The sequence below is a fragment of the Glycine soja genome, chromosome 9 (genome assembly GCF_004193775.1).
Source record: "Glycine soja cultivar W05 chromosome 9, ASM419377v2, whole genome shotgun sequence".
Lineage (NCBI taxonomy): Eukaryota > Viridiplantae > Streptophyta > Magnoliopsida > Fabales > Fabaceae > Glycine > Glycine soja.
The window spans coordinates 13999367-14020700 of NC_041010.1; the positions used below are offsets into that span (position 1 = coordinate 13999367).

At 39.3% G+C, this 21334-nt stretch overlaps 1 protein-coding gene across 1 annotated transcript; it reads right to left on the reverse strand.

The window, feature by feature from the left end:
• Positions 1-363: 363 nt before the first annotated feature.
• LOC114368198 (predicted GPI-anchored protein 58) lies at positions 364-1140 on the reverse strand. The gene has a single exon (XM_028325531.1). The coding sequence runs from the start codon at positions 1138-1140 to the stop codon at positions 364-366; it is 777 nt and encodes a 258-aa protein (XP_028181332.1).
• Positions 1141-21334: the final 20194 nt, after the last annotated feature.

The following is a 21334-nucleotide window of genomic DNA, read 5'->3' on the forward strand; positions in this document are numbered from 1 at the left end:
ATTGCTAATCACATATTCTTTCTCTTCTAATGGCTGCAAGCTTGATCAAAACAAAATCTATACATTCCAATCCACTCAATTCATACAATTTTTCATTCAAATCAATCACAACACTTCATTTCATACAAAATCAAACCACTAAATATCATATTCAATCAGTTCACTGTTCAATCATGCTTTTGCACAAGCTACTACTACAAACAAAATAACTGAAATTTAAATAACTGAAACATAAAGCATAAACTAAATAAACTGATGAAAATAAACTGTTCAAAATGCAAAAAGATAAAGATCGTGTCAATCATCCTATGGGTGATCCTCTGCATGCTCATTAAGATCCAACACTGGAGCAACTGGTGGATCCTATGGAATGGGCTGCTCTTGCTCCAATGCTGGTGCAGATGGATGGTAATCATCAGTAATGGGTGCTGGAGAGACAGGAACTGGAGCTGGTGATGCTACCTCCTCCTGAGCACTAACTGGATCAGTCTCATAAACAAATGGCTCAGGAGGGATGGGCTCGTCCTCCTCTGGCACAGGCTCTTGGGCTGTGGAGGCCTCACCTCCTCCCGAAGGAGAAGGCTGGACTCCTGGCCAAGCCATCTTGCTAAGGAACTCCTCCATGCTCATCATAGGTTGCAAAACTGAGCTCTGTAGGCACTGCACGATGATGATATAGCCTTTGTGCAGGCTCTGCAACATAGCAAATAAAGTCTTAGAGGTGAATGAGGAGAGTCCTGTAGAAACTGCAGCAAGAACTGGCAAAGGAGTGGGAGCTGAAGCTGGTGTTGGTAAAGATGAAGCTGGAGCAGATGGAGATGGGGTAGAAGAAGCTGGAGCTATAATGGAAGGAGTTGCTGATGAGGGAATCTCAGAAGATGGGAGAGTCTCTGACCTCTTCCCCTTGGCCTTGCGAGGCCCTCTGAAAGTCACTGTTAGATCATCAAGATTCCAACAGTTCTTCTTCACATATGCCAAATTAATGGTGGGACGAAGACTCTCCAGCATCCTAGAATCATAAGTGACTCCTCTAGCTCTACATAAAGCAATGATTAAGGATGGAAACCCAAGTCTAGAGGAGTCGTGCTGGGCGATCATAGAGATCTGATGAGAAATTAAGCAGCCCACATTCATGTCCATCTTCTAAATTATAACATAAATCAACTTGGCCCTATCCAAAGTAATATATGATGTTTGTGAGGTAGGGATCAAGTTTTAGAAAGAAAGCACGCTCCAAGTCTTAGCAATGGTAGTCAGGTTCTTTATGAGGATCTTCAATGGCAAGCCATCAACATTAAGCTCAAATCCCTTCCCTGGGATATAGAGCTTGGCTGCCAATTCCTGAGGATCAGGCCTCAGGAGTGCGAACCTCGAATAAGCAGATAGTGTTTCCCCCTCCTCAATGATCACAGGAGTCTTTAAGAATGTGTTGAGAGCGTCTTCGTCAAACTTCACTAAATGGCCTCTGACCTTCACCTATTTTGGTGATTTATCCTCTGGATCATAGAGGTTAGCATAGAACTCCCTCACAATTGCAACATCAATGCTGCCTTCTTCAAAGCTGGTCAACTCTTCATGCCAATTTCTTCTCTTAAGCTCTTCTTTGAAATCATCAAACTTAGTGTGGTATATCACCACATTTCTCTCTAAAAGTATCTTTCTAGGCACCACTATGTCTGTGTACCTTTCCCAAGCCTCTAGAGAAGTGAACCTTGATCTGTCATGTGACATCCTAGAATTTCTACTCGGAATTTTGTAAGTGTTACATTCAAATATATATATATATATATATATATATATATATATATATATATATATATATATATATTATTCAGTGTATATATATATTCTTGGTAGAAGTATGTACATTGGGGGAGAAATACGCGGGTTAGACTAATTAACGAAGAGTAATCCATAACTGGACAGTTATAGATTAATTCTCAATTAATTAGTCTAAAAATTATAGTTTTTTGCGTGCAACTTAAAATTTAACAAAATCAACCTCTGAACCACGCTCATGGTCTCATTCTGAGCGTTTTGACATATATGTTGCCTACTTTCGAAAACGGGCCCCGATGGGTGCAGAGAAACACGAGGAACTGGAACCAGAGAGGCGGCATGCAAACCGAGGCAGGATTTCAGCATCCAAAAAGGTCCAATTTTTTCTCCTTTGTGGCTGAGTATGAGGTCAAATCAAAGGAAAAAGGTGGGCCCTTTTGTTCCATTTAAAATGGGACATGTGGCATTGCTTTTTGAAAAAAAAAACCCTTTTCTATAAAAAGCCAAATCTTCTCTCTCTTTCTTCAGAAATTTCAGCAGCTTCTTTCTCCCTTCCACGTTTCTTTTTCTCTTCTTCTTCTCCACCATTGTAGCCTCCATTGAAGCTCCAAATTCCTCTTCCTTTCTACCCCAAATTGCAAGGAAAAGCCATTTTCGGAGTCGTGGAGCATACCTCTACTTCGTGGGGGTTTAAATTTCAGGTAAGGGTGGACTTCTTCTCACTTAAAATTTGTGGGTGTTGGGTTTTTGGGAGCTATAATGGGTAGTTCTACTAGGTTATTGCCTTAGGGTAGTTATTTGTGAAAGAATTTGTTGAAATCATGCTAAACTTGACATGTTTGATGTGAGCAAAACTACCCATGCTGATTTAGGGTTTAATAATGATGCTTTGTGATATATGTATGCTTAAAATGTTGATAGAAAACTGGTAGAGATGATGGGGAGAGTTAACTTAGGGTTAAATGTGAGAATGGTAGTGTTGTGAGTGGAAAAGTGTGAGATTTTGAGGCTTAGAAAAGCCAAATTTGGGGTTAGTGGAAATCGGAGTCTAAGGTGAGTTGATTCTAGTTTAGAATGTCAATTAGGACTTGTAGGAAAGCTTGGGTAGAGCAAATGAGAAAAATGAGTGACAAATGTGAAAGGAAAGAGTCATTTCTAGGGTAAATTGGGTGTTGAGAGGTCAAATTTTGAATAGGTGGAGTTTTCACCTTAAAACCAGTTTGAGCAAGTCTAAATCAATGTTATAGACTTGATGAAGATGAGATTTTACCCCAAAATTACCCAATTCTTATTTTCACCTTTCAAACCTTGAGAATTTACTAAATTGGTGGGTTTTGGATACCTATATTTCGATTTACCTTGGTTTGAAGTTTGTTTTTGGTTCAAACATGATTTAGACATGGTTTAGGACTTGTAGGATTCAATGTGAGTGAAATTGGAGGGGTTGATGTGGACCCGGTGCTGAGAGGAACGAGGATAAGGGCTACGTAAGAGTGCGTGAGCTCAATTTAAAGGTGGGCAACTGGGGATGGTGTGCTTATGCCTGACTTGTGGAAATGGGATAGTTGATTTGCATCATCGCCCGATCGGCACCTAGTACCACATATAACGGGTGCCCCATAATCCAATAAGCTTGATATGAGGAAGCGTGGAAGAGTCAATCTTCCTACTTTTGTTTATTGACCACAGAGTGGTACTTGGAGATATGTCGCGGGGGTCAGGAGACCTTGGGGACGTCAGGTGGGGTGCTATTGCCCAAAAACAAGCTTGGCTAATCCCGACCCAACCCGGGCATAGTCAGTCAGTGAGAATCTGTGACGTACCTAAACAGGCGAGCTCCTGGCAGTCAACAAATAAAAGAACAAAGTCCACGAAGCAAGGAGGCTTGTGTGGCGGCTGGCCAGCTATGTATCTTGGGTGGTATCTGAAAATTACCCTTTGGTAATCGATTACCATTCGTGGGTAATCGATTACAGGGTTTAAAAATGGAGACAAGATGTTAAGTAGCTTCTGGTAATCGATTACCAATTGTGTCTAATCGATTACCCAGTATGATAGGGCACTGGTAATCGATTACACAGTGCTACCTGCTACTGGTAATCGATTACCATTTATGTGTAATAGATTACACAGTGTAACTTGTAGATTCCAATGTGCAAAGGCTGAGAAATTCATTTTGGGGCACTGATAATCGATTACATACTTTGGTAATCGATTACCATAGAGGAAATCCCTTGAAAAAGACATTCTGATTATGCGTAGCCGTTATGGGACGCATGGTATTGTTACCTGTGTAGTTAGATTTCTTGTGAAAGAGTCTACCCGCTTTCTTTCATCTCTTGTAGATAGCGATGGCAGCGCAATTGATCCATGATCGCGTTGTGATGGAGTGCCTAGAGGGTGTTTGGGAGACCCTCGAAGGCAATGAGAGGTGCCGGTTCCGTGGCACAATTCGACTCACTGCTACTTCATTAGTACATCCGGAGGAACCCGCACGTATACTTCAGTAGCCTGTGGAGTGGATACTACCTACACCTACTCCATATCGACTAGTTGAGCCGGTTCAAGTGATAGAGGTGTCATCCTCTGAAGAGGATCTTGAAGAGGACCTAGAGGAGTTACCACCTGAACCTGCTATGGACGCCCTTGACTTACCTGAGGATGATGAAGACCCACTCCCTGATGTTGATTCTCCTGAGGATATTATGTCAGCATCTGAGGCAGACTCTACAGAGGAGAGTGGCCCTGGAGGGACAGCGAATAGTGACGACTCTTCATCATAGCAGATGACTCCTTAGACTAGGCATACATACTTTTTGTGGGTGGGTGTATCTAGTTCAGACTGCTAGGTTTACTCTTTTGATTTTTGGGTGGGTAGACCTATTGTATAGAAATTTTGATGATTGTATATTTGTGGCTGAAGCCACCATAGTTGTTACCTTTACTCTGGATGTCACTATGTTATTTTGCAAACTCCCATATTTTGGAAGGTTTTAGATGTTAAAAACAATTATGTTTTATCTTGTTATTTGAAAAGAAATGTTAACGAATTTTATTTGAAAAGAGTTTACCGACCGCATCTTATTATTTCTCACGTGACGACCTAAAATGATGGCTGGTATATTTTTGAAAGAGCAAAATAGTTTAGAGGTTATGAGTGATCAGAAAGAAATGAATCCAAATAGAGTTGTGAGCTGGCCATTCAGGACTCTATAAAATAATTTTCCTTCTGAATTTAATTACCGTGAAATGAATAACAGTGCGAAAAAAAAGAGAGAGAAAAGAAAAAAACAAATTTCCCATGGTTTCTGCTATTTAATTTATTACTATTAAACCAGTCATTATTTAGGGACGCCACATGTCATATAGGACCTGGGAAGGTGTGGCAGGTGCCTTTCTCTTCTTTGATGCCATCTGAAAGAAATAAGATCAAACAATAGAGTTAAAATGGGATTATTCAACAAAAATAGAAAAATAAAACTAAAAGCTGGACTGGGCGCTTAGCGCAGCATGCTGGGCTTAGCGCACCTTATGCAAATTTACTTATGGGCTAAGCGCAACAGACATGCGCTTAGCCTGAAGACACATAAAATGTTTTTCTGTAGATTAGGCTTAGCGCAACATGCTGGGTTTAGCCTAAATCTACAATTTTTAAAACAGTAAAGGACTTGAGCTTAGCGCAGCAGGGCACGCTTAGCTCAGCCTCACCAAAATGACACTCAGCCTTAGCGCACAGGACACGCTTAGCCTGATTACAAAAGCTTAAAGACAGTAAGAGAGTTGAGCTTAGTGCAGCAGGGCCCGCTTAGCTTAACCTCCTTGAAACATAACAAGGGCTTAGCGCTGATCCAAAAAATAAAATAAAATAAAATTCTAAGTGTTTGAAACATTAGTGACGCTTAGCGTATAGACGCGCTTAGCGTACTCATCGTTTTTGTTCATCAGCAGGGATGAATGCGCTTAGCGCGACATGGTTGGCTTAGCGCGATCATATGGAAATCCAAAAATTTAATGGCTGCGACGAACAGGCTAAGCGCAACAGGCGCGCTTAGCGTGTTCATCGCGATTTCTAGCAGAAACATAGGGGTCCTGTTGGATCGAGTGGCCTCAGAATAATTAAGAAGGGGGGGTTGAATTAATTATTCCTAAACCTTTACTAATTAAAAATTTACTCTTCTAAGGCTTTTACTTATGTTGTTAAGAGAATAAGGAGTAGAAGAGAAACATAACCAAAAGTAAAAGCAGAAATTAAAATGCACAGCGGTAAGTAAAAGAGTAGGGAAGAAGGAGACAAACACACAAGAGTTTTTATACTGGTTCGGCAACAACCCGTGCCTACATCCAGTCCCCAAGCGACCTGCGGTCCTTGAGATTTCTTTTCAACCTTGTAAAAATCCTTTTACAAGCAAAGATCCACAAGGGATGTACCCTCCCTTGTTCTCTTTGAACCTAGTGGATGTACCCTCCACTAGAACTGATCCACAAGAGATGTACCCTCTCTTGTTCTCAGTCAAACCCAAGTAGATGTACCCTCTACTTGTACCACAAAGGATGTACCCTCCAATGTGTTAAGACAAAGATCTCATGCGGTTAAACCTTTGATACTTTGTGAATGGGGATACAAAAGAATTCTCAGGTGGTTAGTCCTTTGAAAACTTTTGTATAAGGGAAAGAGAAGAATCAAAAGAATTCTCAGACTGTGTCGTTTTGAATTCTTTGACAAGGGAGAAGGGAGACACAAAAATATTCTGGCGGTTAGTCCTTTGTTCTTTTGGAAAAGGGAGAAGAGAGACACAAAAAGAATTTAGGCGGTTAGTCCTTGGCGAATTCTTTTTGGCAAAGGGAGAAGAGATGAAAAGAATGAATAACACAAGTTTTCAAGATTTAGAAGACCAGAAAACTTTGGAAAGCTTTTGGCACAAAGAAGAATAAGAAGTTCAAAGAGATGCAAAAGTTGTAAAGGATTGTATTGTAAAGGTTGTTCAAGATAATTGAAATGTAAAACAAAGCCTTGCTTTTATAGACTCTTCATGTATGGTCAAGAGAACCATTTAGAAAAGTTATGACTTTTAGAAAAACTTAAAACCAATTTGAAAAAGTCAAAAACCATTTGAAGAGTTACATCTTTTGTTTTATTCAGAAACAATCACTGGTAATCGATTACCAAATCAGTGTAATCGATTACACAAAGCTTTTATGTGAAAGGATGTGACTCTTCACATTTGAATTTGAATTTCAACATTCAAAGGCACTGGTAATCGATTACCAAAACATTGTAATCAATTACAACTTTTTGAAATCAATTGGAACATTGCAAATTCATTTGAAAACTTTTTCAAATTCATTTTGCTACTGGTAATCGATTACAATAATCTGGTAATCGATTACCAGAGAGTAAAAACTCTTTGGTAAACATGTTTTGAGAAAAATCCATGTGCTACTCACTTTTTGAAAAATCCTTTTCATACTTATCTTGATTAAGTCTTCTCTTGATTCTTGAATCTTGAGTCTTGAATCCTGATCTTGATTCTTGAAGCTTGATCCTTGAATCTTGATTCTTGATTCTTGATTCTTGAATTCAACTTTCCTCTTGAATCTTGAAGTGTTCTTCAACTTTCCTCTTGAACCTTGAAGTGTTCTTGATTCTATCTTGAACATCTTGAACTCATTCTTTGATTGACCTTAGAGCTTTTTGTCATCACCTTTGTCATCATCTTTGTTATCATCAAAACATCTTTGAATCAATCTTGATTCATCATGAAGCTTTGCTTCTACAGGTCCTCACCTCTTTTTCAGGCATTTCCCCTAAGGGGCTCTAAAACCTAACCTAAATAAATCCTTAAAATAGAAAATTCTAAAGCTAAAACCCTAACCTAAACAACAATGCAAGCTAACAAAGCAAGAAATCGTCTATCCTGAGGTTCAAAACATGAAAATGAAGCACTACTTACTTGGATTATGTTGGAATGTAAGAAGAAGCAAGGAAGTAGGAATAACTTGAAGCAAAGGCAGCAAAATGCACAAAAGCACTAATGTGGGCACAAGCAAAAGGGAGTAAAAGGTAACTGCCTATGGCAGTTCTATTTTATTTTAGAATTTTCATTTGGCCCACTTAGCGCATAGTTGCGCTTAGCGTGCCAACATGATGTTTGAGTTTAAAGCCCATGCGCTTAGCCTAACCTCGTGCTAAGCCTAACTTGAAGTTTCAAATTTCAGAGAGGATCTGGGGCTTAGCACCGCAGACTGTGCTTAGTGCTTTCTGCAACACAAAATTTTTCTACAAAATGTGCTTAACTTGAGATGAATGGCTTAGCGCACAATCAAGCTTCAACTTACAGAGAGTAGTTTAGGCTTAGCACAACAAGCGCGCTAGGCGCACTTCCAAGCATTTAAAAAAATAGTAAGGGATTGGTGCTTAGCGCATCTTGCCGCTAAGCCCAACTCGTGAAAGTTCAATTCCAGAATGGATATGAGGCTTAGCTCAGGACAGCGCGCTTAGCGTTGCTACAAAAGATTTTTCTAGAGGAGGAGTGGCGCTTAGCGCATCATCTCCGCTAAGCCCACTGCTTGAAGTTAACTTCTAGTGAAGATGTTGGGCTTAGCGCAGTGATGTGTGCTTAGTTGAACTATTCAGCCAACTAGCCAGGGGTCTAAGCGCTTAGCGCGAGCTCGCTCAAGCTTAGCACGTGAAGACATGGCGCTTAGTGCAAGGGTTGCACTTAGCGGGTGGAAAACTAAAAAATTATTCTAAGTCTTTTCTGTCCATCTTTTCACCTAGGCTTAAAAAGCCCCCTTGTTCACTACTAAACGAACTGAAAAATTAATCATAATCATAAGCAACTATCCTAATTACATGCAAGAGATACAAAATGAAAAAGAGAAAAGGGAAAGAAAAGTTGGGTGGCCTCCCAATAAGCGCTCTTTTAATGTCATTAGCTTGACGCATCATCCTGTTATCCTGGGTCCAATAAGGTTCCAACTTCCAGAACCTTCTTCTTTAGTCTTTTTTTCTTCATCACATTGACCTTCAAACAAACATTTTGGTCAGGCAAAGCTTTCTCTTCATGAAACATATCGAAACTGATTTGCTGGTCTTCTATGGCCATTTGTAGTTTCCTCTTCCCCATGTCTACCACACAGCTTGCGGTGGGCATAAAAGGTCTTCCAAGAATTAGGGGAATGTCAACATCTTCTTCAATGTCTATCACTACAAAATCAGCTGGAAAGATCAAATGTTTGACCCTAACCAAAATGTCTCCGATCACTCCATATGGTCTTGTGAATGAGCGATCAGCCAATTGGAGGGTCATGCGTGTGGGCATTATCTCTATTTCTCCAAGTTGCCGGCACATGGAGAGAGGCATTAAAATGATACTAGCTCCCAAGTCTATGAAAGCTTTACCCACAACAACCTCGCCAATGGAACACTGTATAGTGACACTTCCAGGATCTTTGTGCTTTGGGGGAAGGATTCATTGAATGACTGCACTACAATTTCCTTCCACAACTATCGTATCATTGTGGATATACCGGTTCTTCTTTGTCAGCATGTCTTTTAAAAATTTGGCATAGAGTGGCATCTGTTGAAGAGCTTCTCCAAAAGGCAAAGTGATCTCTAGCTTCTTGAAGATGTCAAGAAATCTGGCTAAGTGTCGCTCTTTATCCTTCTTGGAAGTTACCATTGGATATGGTACTTCCTTTCTTTCAGCTAAATTAATCTCTCTCTTTTTGTCTCTCGAAACCTCACTCTTGCTCTTCTTTTTCTGCTCATCAACCTTCTCTTTTTCTTTTTCATTTTTCTGATTTTTTTTCTTTTTCTACTTCTTCTTTTTCTTTTTCATTTTCTTGTTCTTCCTTCATCTTTATTCCTATTTCACTCTCTTTTATTGGTGTCTCTCTCTCCTGTTGGTCATCTTCATCTTCCACAACTTCCTCAAGTTCAATAAAATCAGAAACTGGTTCTAGTGCCGGCTCAGTTGCCGACTGTTGTTTATATCCCTCCACCTTCTCTTCAGCTCTACCTTCATCAGTCTGAATTTCCATTCTGCTCCTTGTCATTACAGCTTTACATTCTTCCTTCGGATTCTTCTCAGTGCTAGCACTAAAGCTACTTGACGGCCTATCCGCCAACTATTTTGCTAGCTATCCCACTTGGACTTCCAGATTCTTAATGGCTGACTTTGTGCTCTTATGGTTTGACATAGATACCTGCATAAATTGAGGCAAAGTTTCTTCCAGCTTTGTTGTTTGATCATAGAGACTAGGTGATCGAGGCCATACCCGAATCAAATAAACATTAAAAATGCAGTATCTAGGAAGTGATCCTAGGTTGTCTCCCAACGAGCAATGGTCAACCAATGTTCATATTAGATAGTGATAAAATAGTAATGAATTGGGGGGGGGGGTTGTTTGTTTTTGTAATTTAAACAACAAGCAAATTTTAATTAGAAAATAACAGAATTAAAATATGTTGTTTCCCCTTGATTCATAAGCAAGTCTCTTATCCTAGGTTACGAGGATTTATCCCTAACCAGTTCAACCACTTAATCCAACCCAACCCTAAATTAAATTACTAAGCGAAAATTAACATAAGGCTGTCATTATGTGATTAAGCAACACATACACCAATTAATCATGAACGAAACTGATCATTAAGCATGAACGTAAATTAAGCGTAGAGACAATTAATCAAGCACTAAGCATGCATGGATTAATAGCAACAAATACAGAGTAATTGGTGAAGAGGAAAAATTGATCAATATTCAATAGTAATAACAAAATCTCAAAGAGAGTTGTGCTTGATCCTCAAGAGAAAACAAAAAATTGCTTGATCCTCTCTTATTTTCTCTCTTTCATCTTGACTTATTTCTTCCACTCTTTTTTTTCCTTTTTCTTTTCTCTCTTGTTTTTCTTTCCATAACTTGAGAGAACTCAACTCATCTAAGATTCTAGATAGAGGGTCCTTATGACTAGTACCCTCATCATTAACACTAGTTGAATGATGACTCATGTTGGTTTCTAAGTTGTGGTTCTTTCTTGTTGGAGGTTTGAAAACAAAAGGTAAAAGAAACTATGGTTGAAACTAGCCAAAATAAACACTAAAAGAGGTGTGAAAGATAAGGTAAAAAAAACTAATTGGTAAAATGCAAGCTATCTAGGCGGTTTGACAACGGAAGGTAAAAGAAATAAGCTATGAAAGTAAGCAAGAAATGTAAACTAGGTGAATCCTAAGAGTGTTTGGATGACCACATTCAAGGTTCCCAACAAAACACTCACTATCCTAAGGAAAAATTGCCTAAAATTATTACACACAAATGGAAGTTTGGTAACCTATTGGAGGCTCCCAATACACTTCCAAAGAAAGACCTTTTTGTTACAAAACTTGAAAGCAATGAAGGTAAGTAAATTGCAAATTACAAAATTACAAAACGGTCCTCAATTTTGGTGGTTGTTCTCTCTTTGGTGATTCACTCAATTTGGAATTCTTCTTAGTCCAATAGCTCTTAAGGTGGTTGGCCCTTTTTTCTTGACTCAAATTCTTCAAGGGATGACACTAATCCTCCTTCCAATTCCCTATATGGCAACCCACAAACAACGAAACAAAGAGACAAGCAATAACCAAAGACCAAAAAAATGAAATGAAAGCTAAACCAATGGAGTTTTAACAAGACAATTTTTCAAGGATTATTCAACAATTAAAGCAATGAAAAGGACATAGAAGCAAGCTAGGACTCAAAGAGAAACTTAGAATGGCTCTAGAGTAGAGTAAAAAAACTGAAAAAAGACTCAAAAAACCTCTAGCTTTGGCACTTGTCTTCACACTAATTTTCAATTGAAATTTTGGAACTAAGATTGGTATAACATAGGCACCAATTATAGAATAAATTTTGAGCCAAAACAACAAGCACACTTCCCTTTCATTTTTTTTCCTGGATACTGATTTTCCTGCCAACTTGTGTGATTTTTCGTATTTTTTACTTTTATCCAAATCACTTTTTTCTTTTTTTTCTAACTTTTTTCCAGATGTCTAGAAACTTCAGTAAAAATTTCAGCTCAAAATTCGAAGTAACCAATTCTCAGTAATTTTTACAAGTTTGTATGTCCAAGCTGCCAGCACCAGCAATTTTGTTTTTTAAGCATGGTATATTGATTGCCTTGGCTTACTTTCAACCTTCCTATGTATGTTGAACTCACTAGGATTGTTTACCACAGTTTTAGGAGTTCAATATTCACTTAGGATCAACATTTCAGCCAGCAATTCAATCACCAAAACTCAAATTCACAATAGACACAATCATAAGGAAACCTAAAAGTTCAAGAAAAGGTTCACAATCAAAGACTCTCTAAGAATTTTGCATGAACATGTTAAGGACTAATTAACATGAAAGATTTGACTCAAATAAAATAATAGGCTAAAAGAATTTCATATACTCATGAGCAAATGAGTTAGACAAAGAAACAAGAAAATAAAATTCAGCACAACATAAGAAATCTTATGTGACAAGTTTCATGACTAGACATGACTTCTATGACAAAACTACAATAGGTGAACAAGTCACTCTAGATTTTTGAGGTTTTCTTCTACTTTAATATTTTTGTAAGAATTTTATGGTTTAGGTTTCAGCCACAAAAAATAACAAGACAAAACTCAAAGGAACCTAAACTCAACACAATTCATGGTTCAAGAACAAGAACAAGAAATTTGAACCATAGAAAATAAAATCTAGCTTCTATAGCATGTTTAATCGGTGGAAACTCTAAAGAATCATGTTAACAACATTTATCACAAGACATGTGAGGAGATACATGGAGAAAAATGAAGAAACAACAATGGAAGAGAAGGTAAAGCAAAAAATTAATGGAGGTTTAAGGAGCACCTACTTGAAGCTCTTGTGCTCTGATTACCACTTGATGGAAGCTTGCTTGTGGAGCTTCTATGGAGGTTGGATCTTTGAGCTTCAATGAGGTCCTTCAATGGTGATTTTTCACCATGGAGATGCAGCGGAAGGCAAAGGAGAAGAGGAGAGGGGAGGCACCATCCACTAGGGAATAAGCCAAGGAAGAAGGAGCTTCACCACCAAGAATTGCCTTGGATAAGAAGCTTGAAGAGGATGCTTTAATGGAGGAAAAGAAAGAGAGAAGGGGGGAGCACGAAATTGAAGGAATAAAAGAGGGAAAGAAGTGGAGCTTTGAAGTGTATCTCATAAGACTTTCATTCATCAAAGTTACAACAAGTGTTACACATGCTTCTATTTATAGACTAGGTAGCTTCCTTGAGAAGCTTTCTTAAGAAAACTTCCTTGAGAAGCTTCTTTGAGAAAACTTCCTTGAGAAGCTAGAGTTTAGCTACACACACCCATCTAAAAACTAAGCTCACCTCCTTGAGAAGCTAGAGCTTAGCTACACACCCCTATAATAGCTAAGCTCACCCCATGACAAAAAAAACATGAAAATACAAAAAAAATCCTACTACAAAGACTACTCAAAATGCCCTGAAATACAAGGCTAAACCCCTATACTACTAGAATGGCCAAAATACAAGGCCCAAAAGAAGAAAACAACCTATTCTACTATTTACAAAGAAGAGTGGACCCAACCTTGGCCCATGGGCTCAAAAATCTACCCTAAGGTTCATGAGAACCCTAAGGCCTTCTTTATCAACTCTAGCCCAATCCTCTTGGAGCCTCTTGCTCATGGCTCTGGTAACTGGTCCTTTCCTAGGGAGGATTGCATCAAAGTCCTTCTTAGCTATCAAGCTGCCATGGAACTTCTTGGTCTTCTCCTTGTAGAATTTGGAATTTTCGTAGGCTTCTAAACGAATCTCATCTAGCTCACTTAGTTGCAACTTCCTTTCCCCTCCAGCCTGATCAATAAAGAAGTTGTAGGTCTTTACAGCCCAGTAGGCTTTGCACTCTATCTCTACAGGAAGATGGCATGCCTTGCCAAAGACAACCCGATAAGGAGACATTCCTATGGGTGCTTTGTAGGTAGTCTTATGCGCCCAAACAACATCATCCAGCCTGGTGCTCCAATCCTTTCTGTTCGGCCGCACAATCTTCCCCTAGATCTTTTTTATCTCCCTGTTTGAAATCTCAGCTGCCCATTAGTTTGGGGGTGGTAAGGTGTGGAAATTTTGTGCACGACCCCATACTTTTTGAGCAAGGCATACATGAATCTGTTACAAAAATGGGTGCCTTGATCACTAACGATGGCTCTAGGGACTCCAAACCTACAAAATAGATTAGATCTAACAAAATCCACAACAACCTTAGCATCGTTAGTTCTGGTGGGTTTGGCTTCCACCCATTTTGAAACATAATCAACAGCAAGGAGAATATAAACAAAACCAAAAGAGACAGGGAAAGACCCCATAAAATCTATACCCCAGACATCAAATACCTCACAGAATAACATCGGTTGTTGAGGCATTTGCTGTCTCCATGAAAGTGAGCCGCTTGCTCTCTGACAAGGCTCACAAGTGCTACAGATTCTTCACGCATCCTTGAAGATGGTGGGCAAGGAGAATATAAACAAAACCAAAAGAGACAGGGAAAGACCCCATAAAATCTATACCCTAGACATCAAATACCTCACAAAATAACATGGGTTGCTGAGGCATTTGCTGTCTCCATGAATGTGAGCCACTTGCTCTCTGACAAGGCTCACAAGTGCTACAGATTCTCCACACATCCTTGAAGATGGTGGGCCAATAGAAACCACAGTCAAGCACCTTGCGAGTTGTCCTTTGTATGCCAAGATGGCCACCTGGTGCGGAAGAATGACAGAATTGCAGGACCGAGTTGATCTCATGGTCTGCAATGCATCCCCTAATAACCTGGTCACTACACAACTTCCACAAATAGGGGTCATCCCAAATATAATGCTTAGCATCCCAAATATAAGATTTGATTAAATAAAATTATCTGCTCTCTTCAAGTCCAAGCCCAATTGCTTATAAATTCTCCTGAAATTAAATTAAAAACACAAAATCAGTCATGTAGGCCTAAATGATAAAATTGCATAATTAATTTGACAATTAAGGCTAATCAGTAATTAAAATGGTGACAAGAAGGGTTAAGAAATAGGAGAAAATAATGACAATCACTAGGCCCTTGTTGTTGTGGCCTGTTAGATGGACCACCCTGGTCTTTGTTGAACTGGTTTCCAGGGTGATTCCTCCACTACCCCTGCTATGAATTATATGGCTGGCTATGCTGAAACCCGGAATATCCACCTACGTTGAAATTTTGCCTTGGCTGGTTCCCCATATAATTAACTTGAAGAGCTAGTTCTTCATTGGGGATACAACAACTAGAATTGTGAGCTCCACCACAGATGGCACACCCTACAACCTTCAAAATAGTAGATGGTAAAGATTGTGCAGAATGTATTTGAGTTGGCAACTTACTTAGTGTTTCAGTTAATGCTTCCAGTTGCTTGGGCAATAATTTGTTCTATGCCAACAACGCATCTTGTGATGTAAGTTCCAGAAGACTTTTCTTTGTTGGTATGTGGGCTCTATCTATGAGAATAGCAGTTTCACTTGCAGCCATATTTTTAATAAGATCCATGGTTTCTTTGGGGGTCTTCAACTTTATTTTTCCTCCAGTAGAAGCGTCTAATAGCTGCTTGGACTGTGGCCTTAGCCCATCAATAAAAATGTTGAGCTAAATCGGTTCTGAGAATTCGTGAGTGGGTGTCTTTCTCAATAGACCACAGATCCTTTCTAAGGCCTCACTCAGGAATTCATCTAGAAATTGGTGAAAAGAAGAGATGGTTGTTTTTCCTTCTACAGTCTTAGACTCTAGGAAATACTTCTTCAGAAATTTCTCAACCACTTCATCCCAAGTCTTCAGACTGTTGCCTTTGAACGAGTGAAGCCACCTCTTAGCTTCTCCAGACAATGAGAATGAAAACAAGCTCAATCGAATTGCATCTTCAGGCACACCAGCCAATCGAATAGTATTGCATATTTCAATGTAAGTAGCCAGGTGTGCATATGGGTCTTCATTTGATAGACCATGAAACAAATTATTTTGAATCAGCTGTATCAAAGAAGGAGGATATGTGATTGTTTGTGCCTGAACCTCTGGCCGTGCTATACTGGAAAAGAATTGCGGCATAGTGGAACTTGAGTAATCTTCCAGGGTCACTCTTCTTGGCTCTTCAGCCATAATAAGTTCTTCAATTAAATTTGTATGAGATTTCCCTGGAATAGGAAAGCTAGAAGACACCTCGGAAGATCGAGGTTCTTCTCCTGGAGTTGCTGCTACTTTTAAGTCTTGCAAAAATTTTCTAATTCTCTTTGCGTTGCGCCTCCTGCAAGTAGCGTTAATCTCCAAATCGATGGGGATCAAATCACCTGCAGTAGATCTTCTTTGCATACAAGAGAAACAAAAAAAAAAATTATCCAATTCAAAAGAACAATGAATTTGTACAGTAAATAAAATATGAACAAAAAGAATCAATGAATCAAAGAGAAAAATATAAAGCAATGCCGTAAAACTGAACTGAACTCTTCTAATGAATTAAGTTCCCCAGCAACGGCGCCATAAATACTTTGTTCATTTTCCCATATGGTACCTTTTTCTCTAATTTTTTACAAATATATTCAAGGGAAATGAAATACCGGAAAACACACTGAGTCGTCAAGTATTTAAAATTAAAACGGAGTGATCCGAGTATCGAACTTAGGGAACTTGCTTATTAGACAGAGTTTTATTCAGAAGTAAGGTATTGTTGGAACAAACATTGATAATTGATGGTTAAAAATAGAAATAAACTAATTCTATGGTAAAAACAATAAATGCAAGTAAGTAAAAGTTGACAGCAATAGGTAAAAAGCGTTGGGTGTTTCCAACAAATGAGTTGATGCATATGAGGATATTTCTCTAATTAATCATGTTCTTGTGTTCTATGATGTAGCCTGAAGTACTAAACCTCGATCTCTCATAAGTTTAGACTAATTTAACCTAAGCTTCGTCCGCAGATCCCTCTTATAAGACTAGGCTTAACTTAAACAGCATTATCATCACATCATATTTAGAAAACCTAAACCCCACAATCCATCCTTGGTAATGTAGTTATTTAGTCCTGCTTCTATCAAGTTCTAAGGGAACAGTACATTTCCCAATGCTAAAGTCACCTAACAATACACACAAATGGGTGATCAGGCCAAGAGCATGCAGTAATTAAGCATTGAAAGAAGCATTGAACACACACAATACAATTAATTAGATATTAAAGATAATTACATCAATTGTTCCTTAGAAATCCCCAACTTGGGTGTTTAGTCAGCCATACACAGAAACCCTAACACAAATGAGATAGAGAGTACAGAATAATTGTTGCTTACACAAGAAGGGGGATCCCTCTTCCTCTTCTTAGCACCCCACAATCACTCTAACAGTCACTAATCTCTATAAAAATGTAGAACCCTCGGCTTCTCTGCAAAGCTGCTCCTCTTTGCTGCCTCTAGAGTCTCTCTCGAATTCTGAGCCTAGTACTATACTCTGGAAATTCTGTTGTATATCCTAATTCTGACAATTTAGGCTTAGATAGGCTCTGAAATCGCGATGTCGCGCTTAGCGCCAGTCGTGCACTGAGCCTGGCAAGAGACAAATGTCTCGCTTAGTAAGCTGATCTTGCGCTTAGCGCACGACCTTAATTCTTGTGCTCTTCCTGATTCCCTTGTCACGCAAAGCGCGCTGAAGCTACGCTTAGCGGTGGATGCGGGCTGAGTCCACAGGATTCGCTTAGTGCGACTGCTCCTTTTAGCACTTCAAGATTCTAGCCTCTTTTGACCTGAAATTATGCAAATTTTATCATTAAATCAATGGGAGATACTCTAAAGACAACTATTCAAACAAAGCAAGATTTATATACAAATTCCTACAAAATAACTATAAATTGGGGAACTATATAAGTTTTAGAAAATGTTTTCTATACAACAGTTAGTCGTATAAGACGACTAACAGTGATTCATGTGTAATGTAATTATAAAGAGACAAAGTGACGTGAGTTGTATTAAGTTAAGCTACGTTATAAATACTTATATAATTTATTTGGGTTACGTCTTTGTTTATTTGTATTTTTTAGAAATGTGATAACTCACTCCCTGTGTGCTATTTATGTTTGGATCCTGTGATGATCTCGAACCTTGTGTTCGTGGGAGCAGATGATTAGGTGGACGACTTTAAAGAACCTCATGCTAGCGGACGCCGAGACACAATGCTCTAATAGGATGTGACATTAGGGATGAGTTTTTATTTTAATTGCATGATGTTATTTTAATTTATGTTATCTCTGTCATACCCTAATTTCGTCCGGGGACCATCCGTTGTTGGGATGCGACCCTCGTTTGACCACTTCGAGGTACTTGGCACCCATCGTTAGGCAATTTGTGAAGTTCCGTGACATGCCGGAAGTCAAAAGGAAGCATGGTAACACAATCCGTGAAGTTCCGTGACATGCTGGAAATTAAGAGGAAGTGTTAGTGCGCAATCCGTAAAGTTCTGTAATGTTCCAGAAGGCAAAAAAAGGGGATGATTACGTAATCCGTAAGGTTTCGTAACATTACAGAAAGAAAACAATCATCGTTACGAAATTCGTAACGTTACGGAAAAAGAATCACCAAAAAAGGCAGGGGTGTACTTAGTAAAAATGGGGTGCAAATAGCAACCAGGCCCACTTGGGCCTTCCAGAAAATTCCTCCAAAAGGCGGTTGCTTCTGGAGGAAGCAACCTAGCTCGCTTGGGCAAGCTGGGTGGCAAGCTTCTCCCCCATTTTCCTATAAATAGGGGGAGAAGTGAAGGGGAAAAATGTTCAGCCCTCCTGGTAATTCGAGAATCACTTGAAATTAGTGAAAAAAAATGTTTCCGTGAAGAAAATCCAAGCCGAGACGCTTCCGTAACATTTCCGTAATGTTTCCATGGGTGATTTCGCGAAGACTTTCAACCGTTCTTCGACGTTCTTCGTTCGTTCTTCGCCGTTCTTCGGTCTTCAACCGATAAGTTCCCGAAATCGAACTTTTCAATTCATTCTATGTACCCTTTGTGGTCCTCATTTGTTTTCACGTGCTTTTATTTTCATTTCATTTACTTTCCGTACCCCCTTTTGACGTGCTTTAGTCATTTGCTTAAGTCCTTTTCTCGCCTAATCAAAAAATAAAATAAATTTCCACCGATCGTTTGAATTGTAATATCCGTTAATTTCTGTTAAAATGAAATCCGACCGTTCGGTCATGCCGTAATCACGTTGGAAACCAAAAAGAGGTAAAATAATAATTTAATAATCAAAAATATCTTTTAGTAAAATAAATAAAAAAAATCAATTGGACGTTTCTCTTTGGGATTTTTCTTTCTTAATCCAATCGATTAATAACCAAAGTGAAACTAAGGCTAAAATCAATTCATAAAACAAACTTTTATCATCGTCTGAAAAGCCATTTTCAAAGGTCCAACGCCTTGAAATGGTCTTTTCCGCTTTTATTAGTTAAGTGTAGATTTCTAAAGGCCTAAAATCAACATGTGACTTTACTACCTCTTTCAAAAATAAAGAGATCATTAATGGTCCAATGCCTTAATGTCTTCTCTCTTTTCAAAAGAATCGAAAGTTTGTTTAAATGGTCCAACGCCTTAAATGACCTTTTAAATAAAAACATATCATGCAAAAAGGATAAAAGCAACTTAACCGAACACTTTGTTCACAAAGAACTACGTAGGTCTGATTTCCTTATCGCAATTAAGGAATACGTAGGGGCAAGGGAAACTCCCTCGTCGACCGCAAAAAGATAAAAAATATAAAAAGTGCAAAAAGAAATAAAGACGTAAAAGGAAACATAAAAATTGAAGTCATGTTTGCACATTTGATTAAAGGCTGTCGTCTCTTGTGACGGACGCGTGGGGTGCTAATACCTTCCCCGTGCGTAAATACAACTCCCGAACCTTTCATTTAAAATTCGTAGATCAAATAAACGTTGGTGGCGACTCCGCGTGTATTCCTTTCTTGGAACACGCACCCACGAGTCACGCGTCGCCCTCCCGCCGAAGGGTAGGTTGCGACAGTCGGCGACTCTTTTGGGGGCTATTTTTTTAGAGTTAGGCCATTTAATCTTGTGCAATGTTTTATCATGACATCCTCCTTTGTTGGTTTCCCTTTATTTTTTATGTTCTTGTGTATATAACTCTTTGATGCTTTTAGTGCGTTTTAAAATGTATGCATGAGGTAAATATTTATTCATTTGATGCACACAAACACCAACACTATTTGCACACACAGTGAGTTGAAAAAGGGCCCTATACCCGGGTTCGTGGGAACATAGGGAGTGGAGGTGAATCTGTGATCATGCTAGGTCTCCGACTTGCTTAATTACAGTGAACCCTCATCTAGAGTTTTTCTCTTTGAAAACATATTGTTGCTAGTAGTCCCTACTGCTGCAGTATGTTCTTCGAAGAGGATGATACCTCTAGAGACCATCAAGAGAGATATGACCACCTTGGAGATTATCACTAAAAACCCTTTCAGCTCTCTCCCATATAGGTCCCTTGAATAGGGGCACGAAGCAGACACGCTGCGTGCCATTTTTTCACACTGCCATGCATAAGTGTCATGTACCCTTTGGCTTATATTTGTTTGTGAATATCGTCATACTATGTACATCCCCGCATTGTACCTTTCGCATATGCATCATGCGTGGGTTCCGTCTTAATCCCCTCTCTTGGGCAAACCAACGGAGGGTCTGTGTCACCTTTTTAAATACATATGTTGGGCGCTTTGCTACCCCATGACGTTGTATCTAAGAAGGAGACAATTTCCCGGGCTCCTGTATTCATAAATTTCATCTGTGTCCTGTGCATTCCTTCATGCATTCATCCATTCCACTCATGATAGATGTCGGAGTTTTGATTTGCACCGGGTTTTTGTTTCACTTTAGTAAACATGGGGACATATCAAACTAGCAAAAGGTTTTATCAAGTCAAGATTAAGGGCCTAGATATCACTAGCATTAAGGAGTTGGGGCGGTTGATGGGACCTCTCCAAATGCAAGCCTTCCGCAAGGCGTACGGAAAGATCTTAGATTTGACCATAGCAGAGATATCCACAGAAGCCATTGCATCACTCGCCCAATACTATGACCAGCCCTTGAGATGCTTCACGTTTGGAGACTTCCAATTAGTACCGACCGTTGAAGATTTTGAGGAGATTCTAGGATGTCCTCTTGGGGGAAGGAAACCGTATCTTTTCTCCGGGTTTCTTCCCTCCTTGAGCAAAATTGCAATTGTGGTTAGGGATTCGGTGAGAGGATTAGACCGCGTAAAGCAAACTCGAAATGACATAGTGGGCCTACCATGGAAGTACTTAGAAGGCAAGGCGAGGGATATGGCGAATCAAGAGGAGTGGGTCCCGTTTATGGATATATTAGCATTGCTAATCTTTGGGGTTTTCCTCTTTCCAAACGTGGATGGTTTGGTGGACCTAGCCGCAATAAATGTTTTCCTTGCATATCACCATAGCAAAGAGAGCCCGATGGTAGCTATCTTGGCAGACTTATTTG